Source organism: Prunus mume, linkage group LG5, assembly GCF_029339155.1.
Source record: "Prunus mume cultivar Tortuosa linkage group LG5, ASM2933915v1, whole genome shotgun sequence".
In the NCBI taxonomy this organism is placed as follows: Eukaryota; Viridiplantae; Streptophyta; class Magnoliopsida; order Rosales; family Rosaceae; genus Prunus; species Prunus mume.
The window spans coordinates 6,055,572-6,076,147 of NC_142702.1; the positions used below are offsets into that span (position 1 = coordinate 6,055,572).

General features: G+C 35.9%; 2 protein-coding genes and 1 long non-coding RNA gene across 3 annotated transcripts; 1 reads left to right on the top strand and 2 right to left on the bottom strand.

Annotated features, from left to right (window-relative positions):
* Nucleotides 1-783: 783 nt before the first annotated feature.
* LOC103330791 (transcription factor TGA2.2-like) lies at nucleotides 784-10,707 on the bottom strand. The gene is made up of 9 exons (XM_008233403.3): nucleotides 10,412-10,707; nucleotides 10,071-10,238; nucleotides 9,799-9,876; nucleotides 9,650-9,709; nucleotides 7,457-7,534; nucleotides 7,273-7,324; nucleotides 3,869-4,140; nucleotides 2,791-3,039; nucleotides 784-1,297 (listed from the first exon to the last, which is right to left on the bottom strand). The coding sequence occupies exons 2-9, from the start codon at nucleotides 10,134-10,136 to the stop codon at nucleotides 1,151-1,153; spliced, it is 1,002 nt and encodes a 333-aa protein (XP_008231625.1). The 5' UTR covers nucleotides 10,137-10,238; nucleotides 10,412-10,707; the 3' UTR covers nucleotides 784-1,150.
* A 3,128-nt stretch (nucleotides 10,708-13,835) lies between these two features.
* Nucleotides 13,836-15,853, bottom strand: LOC103330792 (LYR family of Fe/S cluster biogenesis protein). The gene is made up of 2 exons (XM_008233404.3): nucleotides 15,573-15,853; nucleotides 13,836-14,249 (listed from the first exon to the last, which is right to left on the bottom strand). Exons 1-2 carry the CDS (start codon nucleotides 15,783-15,785, stop codon nucleotides 14,064-14,066), a joined length of 399 nt encoding a protein of 132 aa, XP_008231626.2. The 5' UTR covers nucleotides 15,786-15,853; the 3' UTR covers nucleotides 13,836-14,063.
* A 2,634-nt stretch (nucleotides 15,854-18,487) lies between these two features.
* Nucleotides 18,488-20,217, top strand: LOC148916738 (uncharacterized). The gene is made up of 2 exons (XR_016127326.1): nucleotides 18,488-18,602; nucleotides 19,852-20,217. It is a non-coding gene; the product is annotated as an uncharacterized LOC148916738 (long non-coding RNA).
* Nucleotides 20,218-20,576: the final 359 nt, after the last annotated feature.

Sequence of the window (20,576 nt, forward strand, 5' to 3'; positions counted from 1 at the left end):
TGTCGAAACGATTTCCAATTTGTCTAATTTTTTGTGAAATGATCTATGAATGTAGACTTTGTATATATAAATAGAATTTTTTTTTTCTTTTATATAAGCGATATTGGAAGAGGGGGATCTGAACATAATTATAAATAGATTGATAATACCACATGATCACATTTCTCATTAATGACATGTTTACTAATCCGTAATTGGATTAGGAGGAATTGAATTGATAATGAATTTAATTGAGAAGGAATTGAATTGAGGAGAATTAGATTCTGGATTCAATTCCTAATTTTATGTGAGCCTCACTTACTTTTCAACTCCTTTATGTAAAGTAAATGCAGGGATTCTCTATATGTGGAATTCAATTCCTAATGAGAATTCTAATTAGTAAACACACCATAAAAAGTTATGATGCGATAAACCAACTAATTCTTATGTTGTATGCATATTTCTCTTACCAAATATATGACGAAACAAATATATGGTATATCAACATACAGTAAAACAATAATTAACCTGATAAGCTGTTCAGGTTAATTGTTTTTCCTTTTCTTGTTTTGCCGAGAGACTTGGGTTTGTAGCATAGGAGTAAGATTTTGCAAAGTGAAAATGGCTGACCATGAAGCAATTGGTTGGTTAGTTCTTGTTGCCAAAGAGCTAGCATGGCAAGAAGAATGGCTCAAGAATCAGGGTAAGTTGGCAAACCTTTCTTTCACGGTACGTATATCTCTCTGAAATCAACTGATGTAAATAGGATAGAACTTGAGTACCAAACATTGCTCGATGTGAAAATTTGATTAATAAAAGTCAAAGCCATCATGCATTTCATTATCCAAAATTCATTTCAAAACTCAGTCAGAATTACATCAACAATCATAACTATTATTAACAATAAGCCAAATACATGTGGATCATTACCAATGGCACTACTGCGTCTTATAATGACTACAATGAAGGCAAAAAAATTACAGGATTAGCACTAACGATACAATTTATGAGGCTACGGCATCCGAAAAAGTTTTTAAAAAAATCTATAGAAGAAAATTCTGTAACCATGTCCAAGTAATACCAGTGCTGTACTAGAGAAAGTCAATTACTAATCAGATGCTTTGCAGACCACAGTTTTACCAATCAGTTTGGGAGCAACTGCAAAAGCATTTCACTCTCTTGGACGGGCAAGCCAAAGCGAACTAAGAGCCCGTAGCCGCGAGAAATAATCGTTTATAGCCAAAAGGGCACGAGCTGACTGGCGGGTGGTCAATATACGATGCATTTGTTGCAGTGTTTGTTGCCGCAAATTGTCAGCCTGATGTTATAAGCGCGTCAGTAAATAAGGCACTTTAACAAGAGAGATTGAAAAGCATTAAATATATATTTTTTACGCTTATTTACTGTTTCACTTCCTGAACGGATGCGGTCTCACTTTACCCCCTTAAACTGAAATTTTCTTACTTAACCCTTTGAATCTCTAAATTGCTGAAATTTTCTCACTTTACCACTTCCGTCCATTTCCATCCACAAAACTGTTAAATGTGCTGACGTGGCATGGGCATTCTAGTAATTTTAACTCCTTATCTTCTTCTCTCTCCCTCTGCCTCTCTCTTCTCTCCCCTCTCGGACCCAACCTCCATCGCACCTCCCCCTCCTCCCTCTTCTCTCTCTCTCTATGCCTCTCTCTTCTCTCCCCTCCCCTCGCCATACCCAACCTCAAACCTAACCCTCCATGGAATTACTCAGCACACCCAAACCACCACCACTCAAAATTAAAAAAAACTCAACAACTGCTCCCCATCTATCTTAGCACAGAGAGAGAGAGAGAGAGAGAGAGAGAGAGAGAGAGAGAGGCATATAGAAGAAATAAGAGGAGGGAGGGGGTGGGGTGCGATGGAGGTGAGGTTGGGATGCGATGTAGGTGCGCTAGGGGTTAGGTCTAGGGAGGGGAGGGGAGGGGAGAGGAGATAGGCAAAGAGGAGAAAGAGACAGAGAGAAAAGAGGAGAGGAGGGAGGAAGGGGTGAGATGCGATGGAGCTTGGGTTCGGGATGGGAGAGAATAGAGGGGCAGAGGGACATAGGGAGAGAGAAGAGAGAAGATAAGGAGCTAAAATTACTAGAATGCCCATGCCACATCAGCACACTTAACGGTTTTGTGGATGAAAATGGACGGAAGTGGTAAAGTTAGAAAATTTCAGCAATTTTTAAAGATTCATGGGATTAAGTGAGAAAATTTCAGTTTTAAGGTGGTAAAGTGAGACTCAGCGTCCATTTCAGGCGGTGAAACAGTAAATAAGCATTTTTTTTTAACCCAACAGTGAAAAATGATTTATAGGTTTTAGGCGGGTAAAATAAATTCATGCCCAATGTCTTACCCTTCACACTGAAAACAATGACAAAAGAGGTTTTGACAGGTTGATGGCTGATCTAAAACTATCCTTTCAGAAAAATTATTCATTCCATGAACCCAATCAGTTTAGTCACGTCCAAAGTACAAAATGTCCATAAATATTTAAAAGAAATATTCCCCACCAAAAAAAAACAACAACAACAACAACAACACAAGCATTTCAAATAATACACATTTCAGAAATCCAACTAAACATCTAGCTGTTCTGACGTTATCACATTTCCGAGAAAGAAGTTAAGCTGGCACTGGTCAATGGGCTTTTTATTCTTTTCCTATCTTTTTCTTTGATGTGTTTATGCAGATTACCAGTTTCATTCGTAAGGCTAGTATTTGTGTATTTCATGTTATAGTACTGACTACTGAAACGAATAACCAAATAAAGAACTATAATGAATTACCTGGCGGATAAACCCTTCAAGGGTCCCTAGCTTTCCCATTGCCATGGCCATTTGACCCATGTAGTTTGCCACATTCCCAGAGGAACCTGAGGAGCCAAGAGATCCACTGGACAAAGTCTCCGCAAGAGATTGTTGCAATGCATCCATCCCTTGAGATAAGGCATCTTCTGCCTGTTGGGAGGATTGCTGCAAGTTGGTTATCCCCACCAACTGCTGCTCTGTTAGAGGCTCCAGCTGATTAACAAGAAGCTGCACACATAATCATTCATTTTAATTTTATAAGCCGGATTAAGACCAACAAATTATTCAAGACATCAAATACAAAACAGTCATGGTTCATAGAATACTTACAAAGAAAAATATAAAAAAATACAGAGCATAAGTTGAAACTTCTAGCAAATAGAAATTGCAAGCACATAATATCAACCTAGAAAGTAGCGAAGTTTGGATACAGAAAATGATTTCCACTGCATGTTAAGAGAGATTTGAGAACTAATATGAATATCTGATCATAACAGGGGAATAACTGAATAAGAGTATGAAACAAGAGTTGGCAAAGCACTGCACCTATATTGAAAAGCAATGCATCTTTATGCCCAAGTCTTTATCCCTTCCACAGTAACATGGGGATAAAAATATCCTACCATTTATCCTAAAATGAATGAGTCCAACAAAGAGTACATTTGCAGAACATAGATCTACGGTGACTACCAAACTAAAAAGACACAATGAGTATGGAATTCTTCCATATCTAATACGAGTGACAGATTGGTATATAACCTGAGAAAAAAAATTGAAACACGAAAAATGGGCGGACCACAAGGCTCGGATTCAACTACAAACAAGACTTTTGAATCGTACATAATTTCAAGAATTTTAATTGAATTCACATGCAATTTTTTTTTCCTTTTCGGTATCTTTTGAACACTTCAGCTAATTCTCATTTCCATGTCTCGCCTTGCTATTCCTCATTACAAATTCAAATGACTAAACTGAAATGGGGAATCTTTCGATTCAACAGCATTCCAGAACTACACCTATGATATCGAAGCAATCAAGATATGATAAAGAGCCTCACCTTCAGGAGCTCAGATGAACGAAAACCACCAAGCCACAAGAAACACCTCTCAGCAGGTGTTTTCCACATGCCAGACAACAAATGGAATACATCAGCTTTAGCTGCTGTGCCCTTCAGCCGAAAGATCTCATCATAGTGCGCCAAGATTCCATCTACAATAGTACGAAGCTCTGCATCACTTGCATGAGAATTTACTGCTGATCTCAGTTCATTAATTTGCCGATTTTGCTCTTCCTGCCACCGTCCATATTCTACATCGAACGCCATGGCCCCTGCAACGAATACAGTGAACAAGATAACCTACCTCATCCACTGGAACTAAAGTAAGAGAAGAGGACCAAACTGAAAAACAAGATAATACTATATTTTTGTCTTAAGCCTGTTTGCATGCAAACAAACACTAGAATTGCGTTAAAATGCACATTTTTATAAAAATTTAATAATAAAAAAATGTTTCATGGCAATCTCGCCATTTTTATACTTCTATATAAAATTGGAGTGATTGCATATTCCACTTGAAAGGTATCTGAAAGTAAATTAGCCAGGTTCATGTATGGAATAGAGTTATGATCGAAAATTACTATTCTCAACTTTGGTACAGACCCATTAACCAAAATTATCTAGAGACTGAAATTTATAATTTTAAATAATACCCTCTCACACGTCAATTTGCTCCTTAGTGGAAATTTATAAATTACATATAAAAAAAGATGATAGGAGAAGAAGTTGGGGCAGTTCACGGGAAACTTTATATAGGGCGGATCTTCTAATCAAAGATGTTGGTATAAAAATTACTTTCTAATAAATACCCCAGGTTCTTTCCTTCTTTTTTTCTGTTAAGGGTAGAGAATTCCCATTGAATATTTCTATCAATAAGAAACACAAAACCAGAAAATACAATGTAAGGTGGACAAGAAATCCATCAGCATAATATGACAATCTGAAACAAAATCACATAAAACACTCAAAATATCAAGGTCACACAATCATTAATAATGAATGGGTGGCCTTTAAAATGCTTAGTTGAAGAACCCAGTAGGAGCTAAATATCTAATCCAGTCCCAAAGTAACTCTGCATCTTCTTCCTCGCCCACTCCAAGAGCCTCCTATTCCTTTCCAGCCAAACATTCCACATAAGAGCCAAAACAGCATATCTCCAAGGAGAGAGCATCTTTTGCCTCGACGAAAAAACCCACTGACAACAATGAAAAACAGTTCCTCACACACGTCCACATCATTTTCTAACTCCTCCAACAAGTGATCCCAAATCTTTCTAGGAAACAGACAATGTATAGAAATATGGTCAGCATTCTCCCCTTCCTTTTGCACAATACAACCCAATCTGGTGATCAGTATGAATAGGGCCTTCTTCTTTGAATCATGTCACAAATATTTATTTTCTCATGTACCACCAGCCATGTTAAAATTTGCACCTGAGCTGGAACACCAGCCTTCCAAATCGACCTAATTGCTTAAAGGGAGGACCCGATTGATTGTTGACCAATTGAAAGAAAAGATATTTACAAAAAAAAGTTACCAGAGGAGAGAACAGACCATGGTCCTTCATCATAGCAATTTCCAAGGAGACGCTGTTTACACAGGAAGACAAGTCCATACATTCCTGGAACTCTGTCTCACTCAAATTTCTCCAGAACTGTAAATCCCAATAGATCGTATCGACAGAAGAAAAAGAGGCTAAGGAAGAGATCAGTATATTGCAAATCAAAGAAATCCAATGCAAACTAGGAAAATAAGGATTGGAAAGACAGCCAACCCCAAATTTGACTTTATTTTGATTACCCACAACAAATTTCACCAAAGACTCAACAACCCAAGAGTCCCACCCATTATCATGGACTCCATACTTACTTCACATGGCTGATGCCCACCAGTTTTGCTCAATAGGGAACCTCCAAAGCCACTTAACTCCCTCCCTCTTTTTTCTCCTTTGGGTTTTTCACAAGAAGCCTAATGAACTTATGATGAACAGAGATACAAAATTTGCACAAATTCAAATGAGAAAATTTCAGATATTTGTTTCGTAATGGAGTGGGATCACTCGTACATCTAATCCAACATATTTGACAATGCTGTGTTAATCAGCTCTAAGTAGTAACTGTTTGTTAGAACAAAAGTTAGCACTTAACATGTACAGAAAGCTGTGATATACTTGCCATCACATTCAAATTCATTAATAAAGCACATGTGTAAGATGTAACTAGCTAGTGTCCCACCTCATACTTAAATTGAAATGAGTAGTTGCATAAACATGTAATGAGAAGCATATACTACAAACTCCAACACATATGCAAAAATTTAGCTCAGCGAGAGCTCTGTAATGTTACTACTACATGAGCCAACAAAATTTAGTGTAAAAGCTAATGAAATTTAATACTCAACATCAGATTGTTATAATCAAGTCCTACCATGCAATATAGTAAATTAGATAAACAAAATATAAGCTTTCATTATCCAACTCAACAAGACAGATTTGCACCAAATTGTTGAGTAGTTCATGGCACTCATTATGTTCTTCATGCAATTAAAAATTAAAAAATATATAATTTTATTAATTTGGTTCTTTTCCTGAGCACAATAATAACCTACCAAGAATACAAAATCTGATTGCTAATAGATTCAAGAGCTTATTAGCAGGGAAATCAAGAACCACGCATCAGAATGTCCATAACCACCCTGTCACTATAGCAAGTAGCAACTACGAGCATGGACAAATATCACCATCAGGCAACTGCCCCAGCTCCATTTACCAAATGATACACTCAGTTAACGTTTCACTGGTGGAACCAGCATCATAACCACCATTAACCCAATACTACCAAATCATGCACAGCTGCTACTGTCTATTTTCAACAATTCCTTAACCAATACCTCTGTATTGCACACAAGCATTCAAGTACACCTCTAGAAGCTAAGAGTTGCTATTAAAACTCTCCTGATAGTCTCTTTCTGAACATTGACATGAGAGAGAGAGAGAGAGAGAGAGAGAGAGAGAGTACACATAGACCTAAATTTCAGTTAAGAAATTGAACTCACTCCGATAATTTCTTAACAATGACATACGTAAGAATTCACTCTGATCCCATACCTAGTGCGAAGTAGTTTCAGTTAACTATTTCCACTAGCATATGATCATGTGGTTGAGCTACTCATGGCATATGCTATTTCTACACAATCTTTTTCTCAAGTATAATTATTTCATCCATATAAGAATCAAAGAACAAACGTTGATTTAATATCATGCCAAATTTTACTACATTTGCATGAAATGCTTAAGATTAATATCTTGTTACTCGTTAAATTAGTTCTCCCACCATTTTCAGGAGCTAGTCTACCTTACTTCCAGGAAAAATTTCAAAATCCAAACCTCAGGGAAGAAGGAATACCATTTCCACTCATAGAATGGGCAGCATCTCCTGAACTTGATATGAAGATTCCCTGAACAAAGTAAAAATAGAAACTTTAGGAGAGATGCAATCGATGCACACCTAACAGAGGTCATTTACTGGGAATTCTAGGGGCTCTAAACACATTTGGTGTTATAACAGGAAAGAAGTTAATTGATTTGACCTGCTGTCTGGCTCGCTGGAGCTCTTGCTCTAGTTGAGTGAGCTTCAAACGACTACTCTCCAGCTGCTGAACATAAGCCTACAGTAAAACAAGCACAGATTCAACTCATTAAAGACTTGCAAAAACTAGGCACATAGCATAAGGGCTCAATGACCGGAGATAAACAAGAAGATCTATTCTTTTCCTCCATTTATTTAATAAATGAAAGCACGCTGCTCCGAAGAGAGGATACAATAATAAAAAAATTCAGACAAGGCATATAAAACAGGAGACAGTGATCGCAGCTTCCACTCTCTTATACAATAAAATAGTATGAACCAAACACCAAGCCATGCACTCATCATACCTTAACTACCTACGACACCTATTTTGTAGTTCCTCTGAATGGTTATGGGGCAATATTGCTAATCTAACAGCAGAGCTTAAACTGCACTACGATTGATTGGTAGGGGCTCCAACCAAGTACAGATCTCGGGCTTGATGGTTCCAAGGCCAAAGCTAGAAACCCATCTTAAGAAAAGCTAAGAATTGAAACATATCAAATTGCATAAGCTCCAAAACAAGATAACTCACATGCAGCCTCTGTTAAAGCACCAGATGGAGACCAGCCATGATGGTTCCACAAGTCAGGCCCAAACAGACAAGATCTGTCCATGTCTGCCACCCAACGAATCAAGGCTAATTGGCAGACCAGCAAGGAGGCACGACATCCCAACAAGAGAAGGAACTTAATACCCTTGGAGCAAGAAACCCACAAACTAAAATTCCCCTAAGAATATGAGCTCTTCTCCTGGGCATATAATGGGCAGCCCTTAAGAAATATATATTTACTTAAATCAAAAGATAGGAACTAGCTATAAGAGACAGACTCAAGTTATATGCAGTCCACTTCTGGGAGTATCAAACTGAAAGTGCTCCTACTTACAAAGGACATTTTGGCATTCATAAGGCAAGAAAGAAACTAACTTAAGAAAATATCAAGGTGAAAAGAGAGTTAGGAATGCTACACCACCCAAACGGGAAATTTTAATTAATTACCAAGCCTTATAATTTATGGCAAACGTAATATGTGCACAATGATATGCTTTGAGCCAATCAAATCAATTTGCAAGTTCACTTCAGAGATTGAAGTGATGATGCGGATCTCTCCACTCAAGTCAGGAGGGGATGATTGTTGGGTTTGGTCCTTCCTTAGCGGAGGAGGTTTTCTTTTGGGTAACTTGTTTGGGTTTCCTTAGTACAAGGGGTGTATCCTATTGGATAGGGCTCGGGCTTAGTATTAAATCTTGAGTGTTTTTCGCTTGTACTTGTTTTCTTATATATAATGAGGGTGAAAACTCTCCGTGGACATAGCTGTATTTTGCCGACCACATTAATTCTTGGTGTGCTTTGTTTTATTCTCTCTTTGTCATCTTGCTGCTTTATTTTTATTTTCTTACCATCAGTTTAATTGTCGTGACGAGGTGATTCAATTCACAAAAATTAGTGCAAAGCTACATCCTTATCCTAAAATATCTAACATTGATGAACAGAAGTCCATATATGCAAGGCCCCAAGGAAGCTAGCTTTTACATACCAAGTAACTTCCAGAAAACCATATCTTAATTCTCGACCAACAATCACATCCAACACATGCGAGACTAACTAGTTCAACAAGTATGTTGCAAATGAAGAATGGGTGACCAATCATATGAGAAAGCTGAAATCAGCAATCTCAATAACTGCTCATGATGAAAAAAAATTGAAATTTTACCTTTGCTAAAATTTTAGGAAATTATTCCACAGAAGGAAACCAACAAAAACAGCCAATAAGATAGGAATATCCACATGGACCTTTCCTTCACCACCAGCTGATTATGATCGTTTACTCAAATATTAGGACCACGAACAGGTTGATAGACTTATCGGATTAGAGCTGACACATGCTATTGAGTAAACCTAACGTCTTTTTTATTATTCCTCAAACAAATAAAGATATAAATCTTCTAAATAAGTTACTAAATTGACTGTCCATCAGAATTATATCCAAAACATCCCATTGCCATTCAGATCAGGCCCATGTTTTTTAGCAGTACTCACTGCCCTAGGAATAACAAAGTAAAGCTAAATAGACATCAAGAAGTCAAATTACAGCAGACATATAACTGAACAAATGAGACAATGAATCAAAAGAAAGTACGAAGAAGGCCTTACTTTCTTCCTCAGTCGACTTTTTCTTGCAGCCTCACGATTTTGAGCAAGCCTACGAAGAGTCTGCAAAACACAATCGAAAAAATGAGCATCTTAGCCTGCTATATTCGACTCACATATGGCAACTTCGTAATTAAATTTCTATACATCACCTTCTGATCTTTTGGATCTTTTGATTTGTCACTGGAATCAGAACCCGCAGGACCAATGGCGTATTGCACTACATCAAACTGCGCACACAGAGTGATCAAAATGTCAGATGGGCAACAAATATTAGTTAACATCTACAGAAAATGTCCCACTCAGAACAAGTGGCGAATGGTTATTGAACTCAAGCATAACAAACAACGCTCAATAAAAAAGAGTGGGTTAGAGTTGAGCAAACACACAGAGTAGGTTAGAGAGAGAGAGAGAGAGAGATTACCCTTTGATTCTTATCATCTGTATCCACATCTGTAGAAATATCAGTCCTGGGACTGCCATCAGCCATGGTGGATTCTTCCCAGTTCTCAATATCACTACTTGATACAAAACCAGATAGAAAGGTTGACCTTTTTAGTGACTGCAAGCCTCTGACGGCGGATGAGAAGAACTGTTTTGATTGGCCAAATCAGCAGAAATGAAGAAACAAAACGAAAAAAGAAAAACTACCCACACAAAACAAAGAAATCAAATTTGCAGAGATACTCCCATAAACGAAAAAACCCAAAATGGAAACTTCATCACTTGAAAGGAAATCCAAGGAGAAAAAGAAAAGAAACAAACTTTGAGATGTTAGCAGAAGTTCTTGTGTCCTGTGGAGGCGATCAGAAGAAGAAGCAGCTGCTTCGTGACCACTTTACTCTCTTCCTGTTGTGTTTGTTGAATTCAACACAGTAGTATCTGCATCAACACATGTCCTAAAAACTTTGACTCAGGAATCGGGAGGAGACAGGAGGGCTCTCCACCCACTTTCCACTTAAGCACAAAATTTGGTCTTTCCCAGAGAGACAAAAAAGAAATATAAATTTTTACCATAATAATTCGTAAATTATTATGACACAAAGAAAATATAAAATAAAATAAAGTCTTGGGGCTGCTTTTAGGATTAGGAGGGGAACCCTTATTTGCTACTTGAATGACAGTGCCAGTATCTTGCCAGAAATACCGGTGAAGTTCTTCTGAACCGATAAAATTGAAAATGGTTGGATAAAAAAAAGAAAAAAAAAAAGAGGTGTATTTAAAATTTAAAATTTAAAATTAGTAAAGGTAACCATTTACAATTTAGACAATTTTACAACTTTGGCAAATAGTCCACCTGACCTGAATCAAACCGCTTTCCATCATAATGTCCATGACAATTGTTGAAAGGCAATTATTGCTAACTAATGGCTTGTGATAATCAATTATGAGAAATTTTGGCGAAAAAAATAGAAAAAGAAAATCCATTGTGCGAAGCACCAGTTATTTTTTCTTTGGATAAACATAAATAAATAAAAAGAGCCCGTTAAGTGCACGCATCATTGCTTGTCATCTTCAAGGGAGATGTCAAATATCAAACATCAAATTTAAATTTGATGGCTAATGTGGCAATTTGATCGCTAATATGTCAAATTAAATTATTATTTTATTAAATTTTAGTGTTGATTTATTTTTAATTAAAAAGAAAAGAAAAGAAAATTAATAAAATATTCATTTGAAATCTTTATTTTGGGATGTCAAAAATAACATCTCAACCTCCAGCCTTAATTCCACTCATACGGTTGGAGTGATGTAAGATGTTATTTCTAGCCGTTAAATGTCTATGTAAGCACTTTTGACACATTGGTTGGAGATGCTACTCTGAACTCTTTATTCTTATTGATCTAATTATTTTTTTATATATAAAAAAATTACTACTATGAAACAAAATTTCAACTTGGAATTACTCAAGGTTATAAAAAAATGATCGCATCCGTTTAATTTTTAGGTTCTTTCTCACATATTACTCAAGGCTGCTACTCATATAATTGTTAGGAGAGGTTTTCTATAGTAAAGACATCCTATTATGGGCTATAAATAAATGATCGCAACTGTTTAATTTTTAGGTTCTTTCTCACAGATTATCCATGCAAAAATCAGCTACATCAGTTTTTTTTTTTTTTTTTGGTGTTTTTGTGTTTTTTGTTAATTAATGGAAATTGTTTAACCATTTGATTATCTACATTTTTATTTAAATTTAATATAACAAACCACTTTTGTGCACATTTTAGATGACCAAACAACTTCCAACCTGAATAATTTTTTTTTATAGAAATAATGGCTTAAAATATAGGCAGTTCCAATCCTTACATTGTTGGTTAGCCTAGAAAAGATGTGTGTACCTTTTTTTTATATACAATAATGACATCATTAACACATACAACTTACGCATTGAAATTTAAACCCTATTTACTATTAATAATTAAGATATTGACATAGTGACATACTCAAATTTGATATCTTTTTGTTTTTTTACAAATGATATTCTACTTTAAACTAATCTAAACTACGAGAATGAGAATTCGAACTGTGGTTTGGGGAGCACATCCGCTTCAGCCAACTTGGTTAAACCCATATCTGTAAATTTGATATCATTAACATCACTAATTCTTGTATGTATAAATATATGGTTGATGTATATACATCTTACCCAAGTAAAAATTATATTATAAAACAGTTTCCCCCAACATGTTTTATAGAAAAATTCTTTTTTTTATATATAAGGTTTTATACACAAATGTACCATTTTTCTGAACCACCTTGTACCAACAAAGTTATAATAACACAAAAAAGGAAAGATATTTTTGAAGCACCTCATACCAAAATCACCTTACAAAGTGGCATTAAACTATCATTGTGGATAATCTTCTATTTATTTATACCACAAAAATATTTGAACCAAACCCACTTGGATTTCGGTGATGATGATGGAAAAAGTTACGAGAGAGCCGAGACGAGATGTGCTGCATTTAAATTATTGCAATCTCTAGACGGCTCCTTCTGTAAAAAAACAATTAGAAATCGTCCACTTTCCTAGGACAATTCATTTTTTTAATTGCCTTTTCTAATGTTCAGTGCTTTGACATTATTATTATTATTATTTTTTTTCTGTTATTTTATTTATTTGCTTTGCTGAAAATTGTGTCAGCATCAATACTGCCAAACTCGTTTACAACTCACAGTCAGTTGAGGAGTTCAAATCCTCTGCATCTAGTCTCCACTAGCCACTCCCACTCCCTCTGACTCTCCGCTTTCCCCGAAGGAGGACCGTTCGGTGGCAATTTTAAAGGGCCGTTCTCATTATTTGAGCCCAGAAAAGAGTGAAAATGAGGGGGTTTCAAGAATTCTATATAATAAGGGTGTAATCTGAGCATTTCTAACGGGAGGGGCTACTCCGGGCAAGAGGCTCCTAGGCCCCCAATCCCATTGACAGCGGCTGATCTCACACTGACATCATTATGATGTCAGCAATCAATTTAAATACTAAAAAATTAATTTAAAAAATTAACAAATTAAAAAAACCAAAATTTTATGATTTTTTTTTTTTTTCATATAAATACCTAGACATATTCTTCACTTCCCACACCAAAACTCCATACCAATTCCTCTCTTCATATCTCATGTGAATAATAGTTGTCCTTTAGTTGCTATGACAATGAGTGAAAATACATCAAAAAAATTACTAAGACAATCATTATTCACATGAGCAGTAACTACCTTTAACTCCCCTTGCCTTTTGCTATTTGAAATGGGTAAAAGTACTTTAAATGTGACCCTATTTCTTAATCATTGGATTAAATTAGTTAGTTATTGGATTAAATTAGTTAGTTATTAGATCAAATTGGTTAGTTTGATCCAACAGTTAAGAGATAAGTCCTTATCTAAATGCCTTAGATAAGGTCCTCACTATAGAACAACTCCTAAAAAAGGCTTCTTTTTTGCCAAGGTAAATTGGCCCATGCTAGAGTATCAGAACAAGAGAATATGCGGAACCAGAAAAGTGTGAACTTATTAACGACGACTGCATAAATTTCTAAATTTCAATCCCCAGAATGATGGTCACCCAACATTTAACCAGATTGGCCTGGAGAAAATGGCGAAAACTTCTCAATCCCAACACATAAGAGGCATGCAGATAAGATTATAAAGGGAAGCCATACACAAGACCCTCACAGCATCCAAAAATAAATAGCAGAACAATAAGCTAAACAGCTCAACCAGTGACATTACTGCACCTAGTTTCTTGTTTTTTCATAACATTAATTACTTCATAAAAATCAGAAATTCATTTATGACCCAGTGACCTTAACAATCTACATCCAACAGAGAGATACAAAAAACATTGTCAAGTACACCTTTATTTAGGAAGCCCCAAAAGCAAAGTCTCATGTGAGCACATCCAGGGAGCAGCGGAAATTCAAAAATAATTGCTCTTATAAAAATCTTTGAGAAAACCAGAGGCCCCCTGATCCTTGGTGCCCGAATCCTGCACAAGCCCTTGGTGACCCACCACATACTGGCCAATGATATGGTGTCGCTGCTTTGCATGCTCAGTGATGTTATTTAACTCTTCCATTGCCTTGAAGAGAAGCATATTGATGACCTGCAAATTAATACTATCCAGAAAATGAGAAATGTTTATAAGCCACAAATCAGAATAACATTTTAGCAAGCAGGTGCAGGTAGTGCCTAAATTCCTGGTTATAGTTTCCACAATTCTGATTTTGTGCCCGCTAATATACAACCAACTCAATGTAGAAAATCTTCGCAATTTATTCAACTCAATAAATCTGGCATATTACTAGCCAGGAATGAGACGTCAAAGTGCTTTACATGAATGATTAATTTCATTCCGTTGTTTCACTCAATCAAGCTCCATGATCATAATGATTCAAGGACCTTTTAGCCTGAGCGTTTCCTAATATTACTTTCAGGCAGTATTAGAGATCCTAGAAGAGTTAAGAAAAATCTACCATAACTCCATAAACATATAGAGACAGAAACCATTTGAAGAATGCTACCGAAAAACATTATAATGTAAAATATGTGCAAGAAGGATAGGTGACAAAAGATTTGTTAACATTGAATGATTTATCTTCACCATATTATCGGAACCTAATTACATATGCATACATAGTAAACCCAATGTCTGGTCTTCACCCATGAATTCCTGCTGATATTAGCACAGATCAAATAAATTGGGGGCCAGTACCAAGGAGAAATTCAAACCTAGACATTCACTTGTGTGTGACGCCGAAACAGGACCCTCAAAAGAACTCTACCAATCAAAGTTTTTAGTCATCCATTATTCCCAAGAATTGAAAATTAAAGCTGCCAGGGTGTGGGACAAAAACTAATAACACTAATACTCCTCTGTTTAGGATGTAAGACAACAGTAATTTAGACGACAAAACTCCCATCAATGTGTGGCCTCCACTACCACTATAGAGGCCTAACAAGTGAAATTTAATACAAATTGCAATATTGCAATTGCAAAGATTCGAGCTTCAATCTCCTGCTATGATACCATGTTAAGAAATTTCAGTTAAACACAAGTACAGCTTCAGCTTCAATAACCATAATTTTATTGCATTCCCAAACAGCAACAAAAAATGAGCCAAAAACAAAAGTGTTTCTGAGTGAAAATTTTCGGAAATTCTGATACAAAGTAGAAATGCTGCATCTAAAATCACTCATAGTGTGCACGATCCCTGAATTTCAACCTAAATTCATTCAACGACTTGGCACAAAATTGAAGAATGAATACAAGATTAGACAACTCCATTTCATACTAAAATTCCCAATTTGATGATTGCAAAATGAAGGTTTCTTGTAGGCAAATAAGAAATTCCTGACATTTTACTCGGAATATAAAACGGCATCGTTTCGTATAGTTTGAGGAGAGAGAGACAGAGAGAGAGGGGACCTTAGGGTTAGTGACGGAGGAGTTCTTGCGGATCTCGGAGGCGACGACGGAGCGGAGGTGAGAGGGCGCAACGACGTCGTCTAGGTTGTAGATTTCCATGATGGTGGGTATAGATCTGCAGGCGGCCCTGAAGAAGTCGAAGACTCGGTGCCTGGCTTCTTCCAGAGACACCGAGTTGGGCGGCACCTTCACGGCGCGTTGAATAAACGACATTTTTCCTCAACTCACTCACTGAGTTCTGTCTCGCACTACTCTCCGAGATGCAGGCTATTGGGGAAGGTTATCATGTGGTGAACACGAGCCGAACGGTGTCTTTTCAAACTTTCAGCTGCTTTTTGTTTGTATGAATTTTTCTTTTTTCTTTTTTCTTTTTTGTTTTCCTATCCGTTCTATAATTTGTAAATTAAATAAGTTTATTCTGCTAAACCAGAAAAAAAAAAAAGAAGGTTAAATAGTATGTATAAAAATTAATGATCTATATACTATTACGAATCAATACTCAAATGTCATGTGATTGCCCTTGAATCAATGATCTATATACCATTAAGAGATGTAGAAGTTTTTTTTTTTTTTTTTTTTTACATTTTAAATTTTTGCCAAAGAGATATAGAAGTATTTGAGACACAACATGTGGTACATGCAACATGTGGTCTATGCAGAAGTCATAGAAGAAGAGGCAGGAGCGCATTATTTGAAATTGCTAGAACTTACATGAGTAGTCTTAAAGTTGACGAGACCTATAAAGTTCGTCATGTTGTAAAAAGAAAGAAATATGCGAGAATATTTAGTTGCACGTAAAGTAAATGAGACACAATATTTAAGGAGGTTCGGCCATGCCTATGTCCTCGGAGAGCAGCATCAGTAACTTTTCCACTATGTAAAATAATAGGGATACAACTTTAGTGTTTACAATATATGTGGCTCATTGATATTTCTCTCTTGGAGAATCTCTCTCTGCTATCTTTTTCCTCTCCTCTCTTTCTCTCCCTTTCTTTCCTTCTCTTCTTCCTTCTCTTCCTTTCTACTTGACTTTTTTTCTTCTCCCAGTTGGGGTATGTAAATGCAAAGGCATAATAATGCCTTATTTTTAGACTAAGGAAATGATGCCATGCAAGTGATAAGTTTCCAAGATGTGGCTGACAAGGAATCCAACATGTGGGCTCCACCCACTATCTTTACAACACTCCATCTTGGAGACCGTAAGTAACTAATGAGTCGTTTCATTAAAATTTTGTCAGGAGAAAACCCAATGAGATAAAGAGTTGATGGAGGGAAGAAGAGTACATTAATTAGTGTAGCATACTTCTGCATGCTCCCCCTGAAATTTTCATGACTAACATTCTGAAAGGAAAATCTTTCAAAGTGAGTGGAGGATGTAGCCATAAAAAATTACTTAGTTGAGTAAGTAAATATACTTCCAGTAAGTGATCTCTATGTAAATCATAGAAATTTTTAGGGTCCGCGTATCCAACAAAACCTGTGCTATTTATAAGTTCACTTGAAAAAATATGCCCGTATATGGCTTTATGCGGAGATAGCATCAAATATGTCTCACATCATCCCAAAGTGGTGGTGATGGAATTGAGCTCTATCTGGAAAATACAATGTTCGGTCCAGTATACTTCCGGAAAATCATTTAAGTGCCCAACGGATAATCCACATAAAAATGTTTCAATACTTTCTTAGTATAAGCAAGAATCTTGTTGGCATAATACTCGATTTTCAGGCCGAGACAAATATTTCTTGAACTCTTCAGGAGTTTTAACCAAGTATTAACTCTTCTGAAGTTTTGATCAATATCAACTCTTCAGGAGTTGTAATGTGTTGCAACCATATCATAATTAATGTGTTCACTGAGGCAATTTATACATTTTAGTATTGAGTACAAAATTTGTGCTTCAGGCACTTGTCCTTCAGAGACTTGCTTCATGCAATTTCAATCCTTCAGGGATTTTATTTAAGGAATTACACTTCATGACACATTATATAGCTTTATATCCAACTATTTGTTCTGCTTGTACATCTTTAGGGAATCGTTTTTGGCAATATACTTCCATAAATGTGCAATAAGAAGGCGCAATTACATCTGTAAGCATGGAGAAACCCAATATTCCTTGTTTCTATCAGAAACATTGTGTCATACAAAGTGAGTGTATTCCTCTTTATTTCGAACACCCAAGTATAACTTTCAAGGTTAACATCTATGGGTTTGTTCTTTCATGTTCATTCTCATCTGTAATGGAATTGCCTCTTTCCATTGATGGCCAATGATATTGTCGACATTTAATAATAGAATGTGGTTTCAATCAACACAACCCATTGATGATTTGAGTAACAACTCCAAAACCAAAAATTATCTGTGAGAATCCATATTCTTAAAAGTTTTTAAAGAAGATTAAATGTTTATATATATATATATGTATTGTTTTACGTTTACAATGCTATTTTTAATAATTATTTGTAGTAGTAAATATATATATACATTTGAATAACTATAAATTATATTATTTGTTTTTCTCTAAATCGTTAGATATTTTTTGTGTATTAAATAGCTAAAGAAAATCTATTTTTATCTTTCTGAGCAAGTTAACTTGGACAAAAGGATTGACATGGTAATTTTTATTGTTATTATATATATACACATATGAGTTTACTCATCTTAAGGTGGAGTGGATGTGTGGAATAGGCACATGCATATTTCATCCTTGTCACCAATATATGTGTCACTTGTTTTAAAAGCTTAAAGCTTGTGTGTGTTTGACAGCTCCTATAAGAAGTTAGATTTTATCTTCCTATATTCGTATTTATCCTTATTCATTAAGCTTATCCATATGTCTATTCTTACTTCATGCCTAAGTTTTGTAAGAGTATAAATAAGGCCTCTCCCCTATTTTGTCAATAACAAAAATGAGAACCAGAGAAATGAAGTAAAATACAATAGAGAGAGAGAGAGAGAGTGATAAAATTCTTGAAATAGATATAGGGCTTAGCTTGTATTTTCTGAAATTAGAGCAATGCTTTGGAATCAAGGTAAGGATTTCTTGGGAGCCTTTACGGAAATTGATTTAATTAAATTTCGTGAGCACTATATTATGCGTGATATTATAACTTGATGGATGTTCTTGATATTGAGTGTTTATGTGTTGTTAATTATTTAATTAATGTTGGCATGTACATTGGTGATATTTAAATGATTACATTGTTGTTATGAGATATGTGAAAAGAAGAACTATATCATGTCATGGAAATTAGTTGGAGATGTTGGTTGGAGAAAATAATGATGGAAAATAGGGTAATGGAAATAGTCTTTTGTGTAGTTGAGTCTAACTCTTGGCAGGTACCAGGTCTCAGGGATCCCACAGTGCACATGATTTTTATTGGGTGATTCGGGACTGGTAAAAGGGAGTTAGACAAGATGACTAACAAAAGGGGAATTATGGGATGGTTGAAATGGGTGTTAGTTCATATAAATGGGCATTCGGGACCAAGTGGTATAAGCATGGTATGAGACGTCCAGGTCTGCTTGTCCAGTTATATGAATTAACAGGATTAGATGAAGAGCACTTATGTATTATTATTAATAATGCGATATTTGGCTGTGTGATTGCATGTCACTTAATTTAGTCATATCAATCTATTGTGGTAAGGTCTCATGTCCCTACTGAGCTATGGTTGCTCACTCTTCATCCTGTTTAATTTTTCAAATGAATTAGTGGGCAAGAAAAGGACTAAACCAGTTGAGGCTGAATTAGATGAGAGTGATAGAGCTTTATGTATTAATTGTAAAGTTGTAAGATTTTGGAGCTATATTTTTATAAGAGAAGTTTATTTTAAACCAAATGTTTCGGCTTTCTTTTTATTTTATTTTAGTTTTTATTTTCTCACGCACCAGGCGCGGGTTTCCACCCACCCCGAGTCCGGGTGTGACAGAATGGTATCAGAGCTTTAGGGATTAGATACACTTGGGAAATGTGGTATACTATTACTACAAAGTAAGTTTGAACTGGTGAGGTAAGTTAGTGACATAAGTTTTCAGGAGCATATTTCTTTTTACGATTAAGTGTCCATCCTTTGTATCCCAAAATTGTCATCTCACGGTCAATGATTATGTGATGATGAATGATACGACTGCTGTCATAGTAGTTAGGAATTTCCTTACTCCTATGGATGAAATATTGTTAACAGGAAGGTCTGACGAAGAAGTTATTGATGACTTAATGACTTTTAGCATTCAGAGTGTTGCTTCTGTTTCTAACATGGTTGATCGTTTGCGTGCCAGAGCAAATGAGATTCAGGAGCTGAACACTGAAAATTTGTCTCTTCACAGAATGATTTATGAATCTTAACAAGAGGTTGAGGAATTTAAAGAGGAAAATAAGGCCTTGTTGAAACTGGTGAGTTCATACTTCATTGATATGCGGACAAGGCTTGACATGCTGTAGATTTCCAATGAAAATATTCTGGGAGACCATGAAAGGCTCATGGCTAAGCTTAAGAGGCGTCGTCCTCTTCCTTCAGAGGCTTCTAGAACATAATGGAATTGTATAGATTTTACAGAGCTTGCTCCTTCCTTGCAGGTGAAAAGAATCTATTTGTTGTATGCTCCTTTCTTGTTATAATAATTGGGTAAATTCTTAAAATTGCACATATGGTTTTTACATCTTTCCACAATGACAGTTCAGAACTTTGTGCCTTATAGGTTCAAATAACCACATCAAATCTCTCAAATTACATATTTCAATGCATGTGAGTTCAGAACTTCTAGCCAGAGTTAAACACGACTTGAAAATTTATTTGTCTTTTTCAAATGGGCATGAAATATATATTGAGTAAAAGCCATGATAATATTGCAATAAAGTGAAGAGCATTAACTACTATATACCCAAAACTTTAGGTTCATGATCTCTCATATATTTGGATCCATGGGCCTCCGGCCTAGATCATATAATATAACAAAATATGTGGGGAGCGTCAATTCATCCTTTCAGGTTTATCCATCTCACA

Coding starts and splice junctions, on each gene's coding strand:
- LOC103330791 (XM_008233403.3), bottom strand. CDS start 10,136: ATGGCTGATGGCAGTCCCAGGACTGATATTTCTACAGATGTGGATACA. Junction 7,535..9,649: donor AAAGTCGACTGAGGAAGAAA/GTAAGGCCTTCT, acceptor GTTTTACTGTAG/GCTTATGTTCAGCAGCTGGA. Junction 3,040..3,868: donor GTTCATCTGAGCTCCTGAAG/GTGAGGCTCTTT, acceptor TTATGTGTGCAG/CTTCTTGTTAATCAGCTGGA.
- LOC103330792 (XM_008233404.3), bottom strand. CDS start 15,785: ATGTCGTTTATTCAACGCGCCGTGAAGGTGCCGCCCAACTCGGTGTCT. Junction 14,250..15,572: donor CCTCCGTCACTAACCCTAAG/GTCCCCTCTCTC, acceptor ATTAATTTGCAG/GTCATCAATATGCTTCTCTT.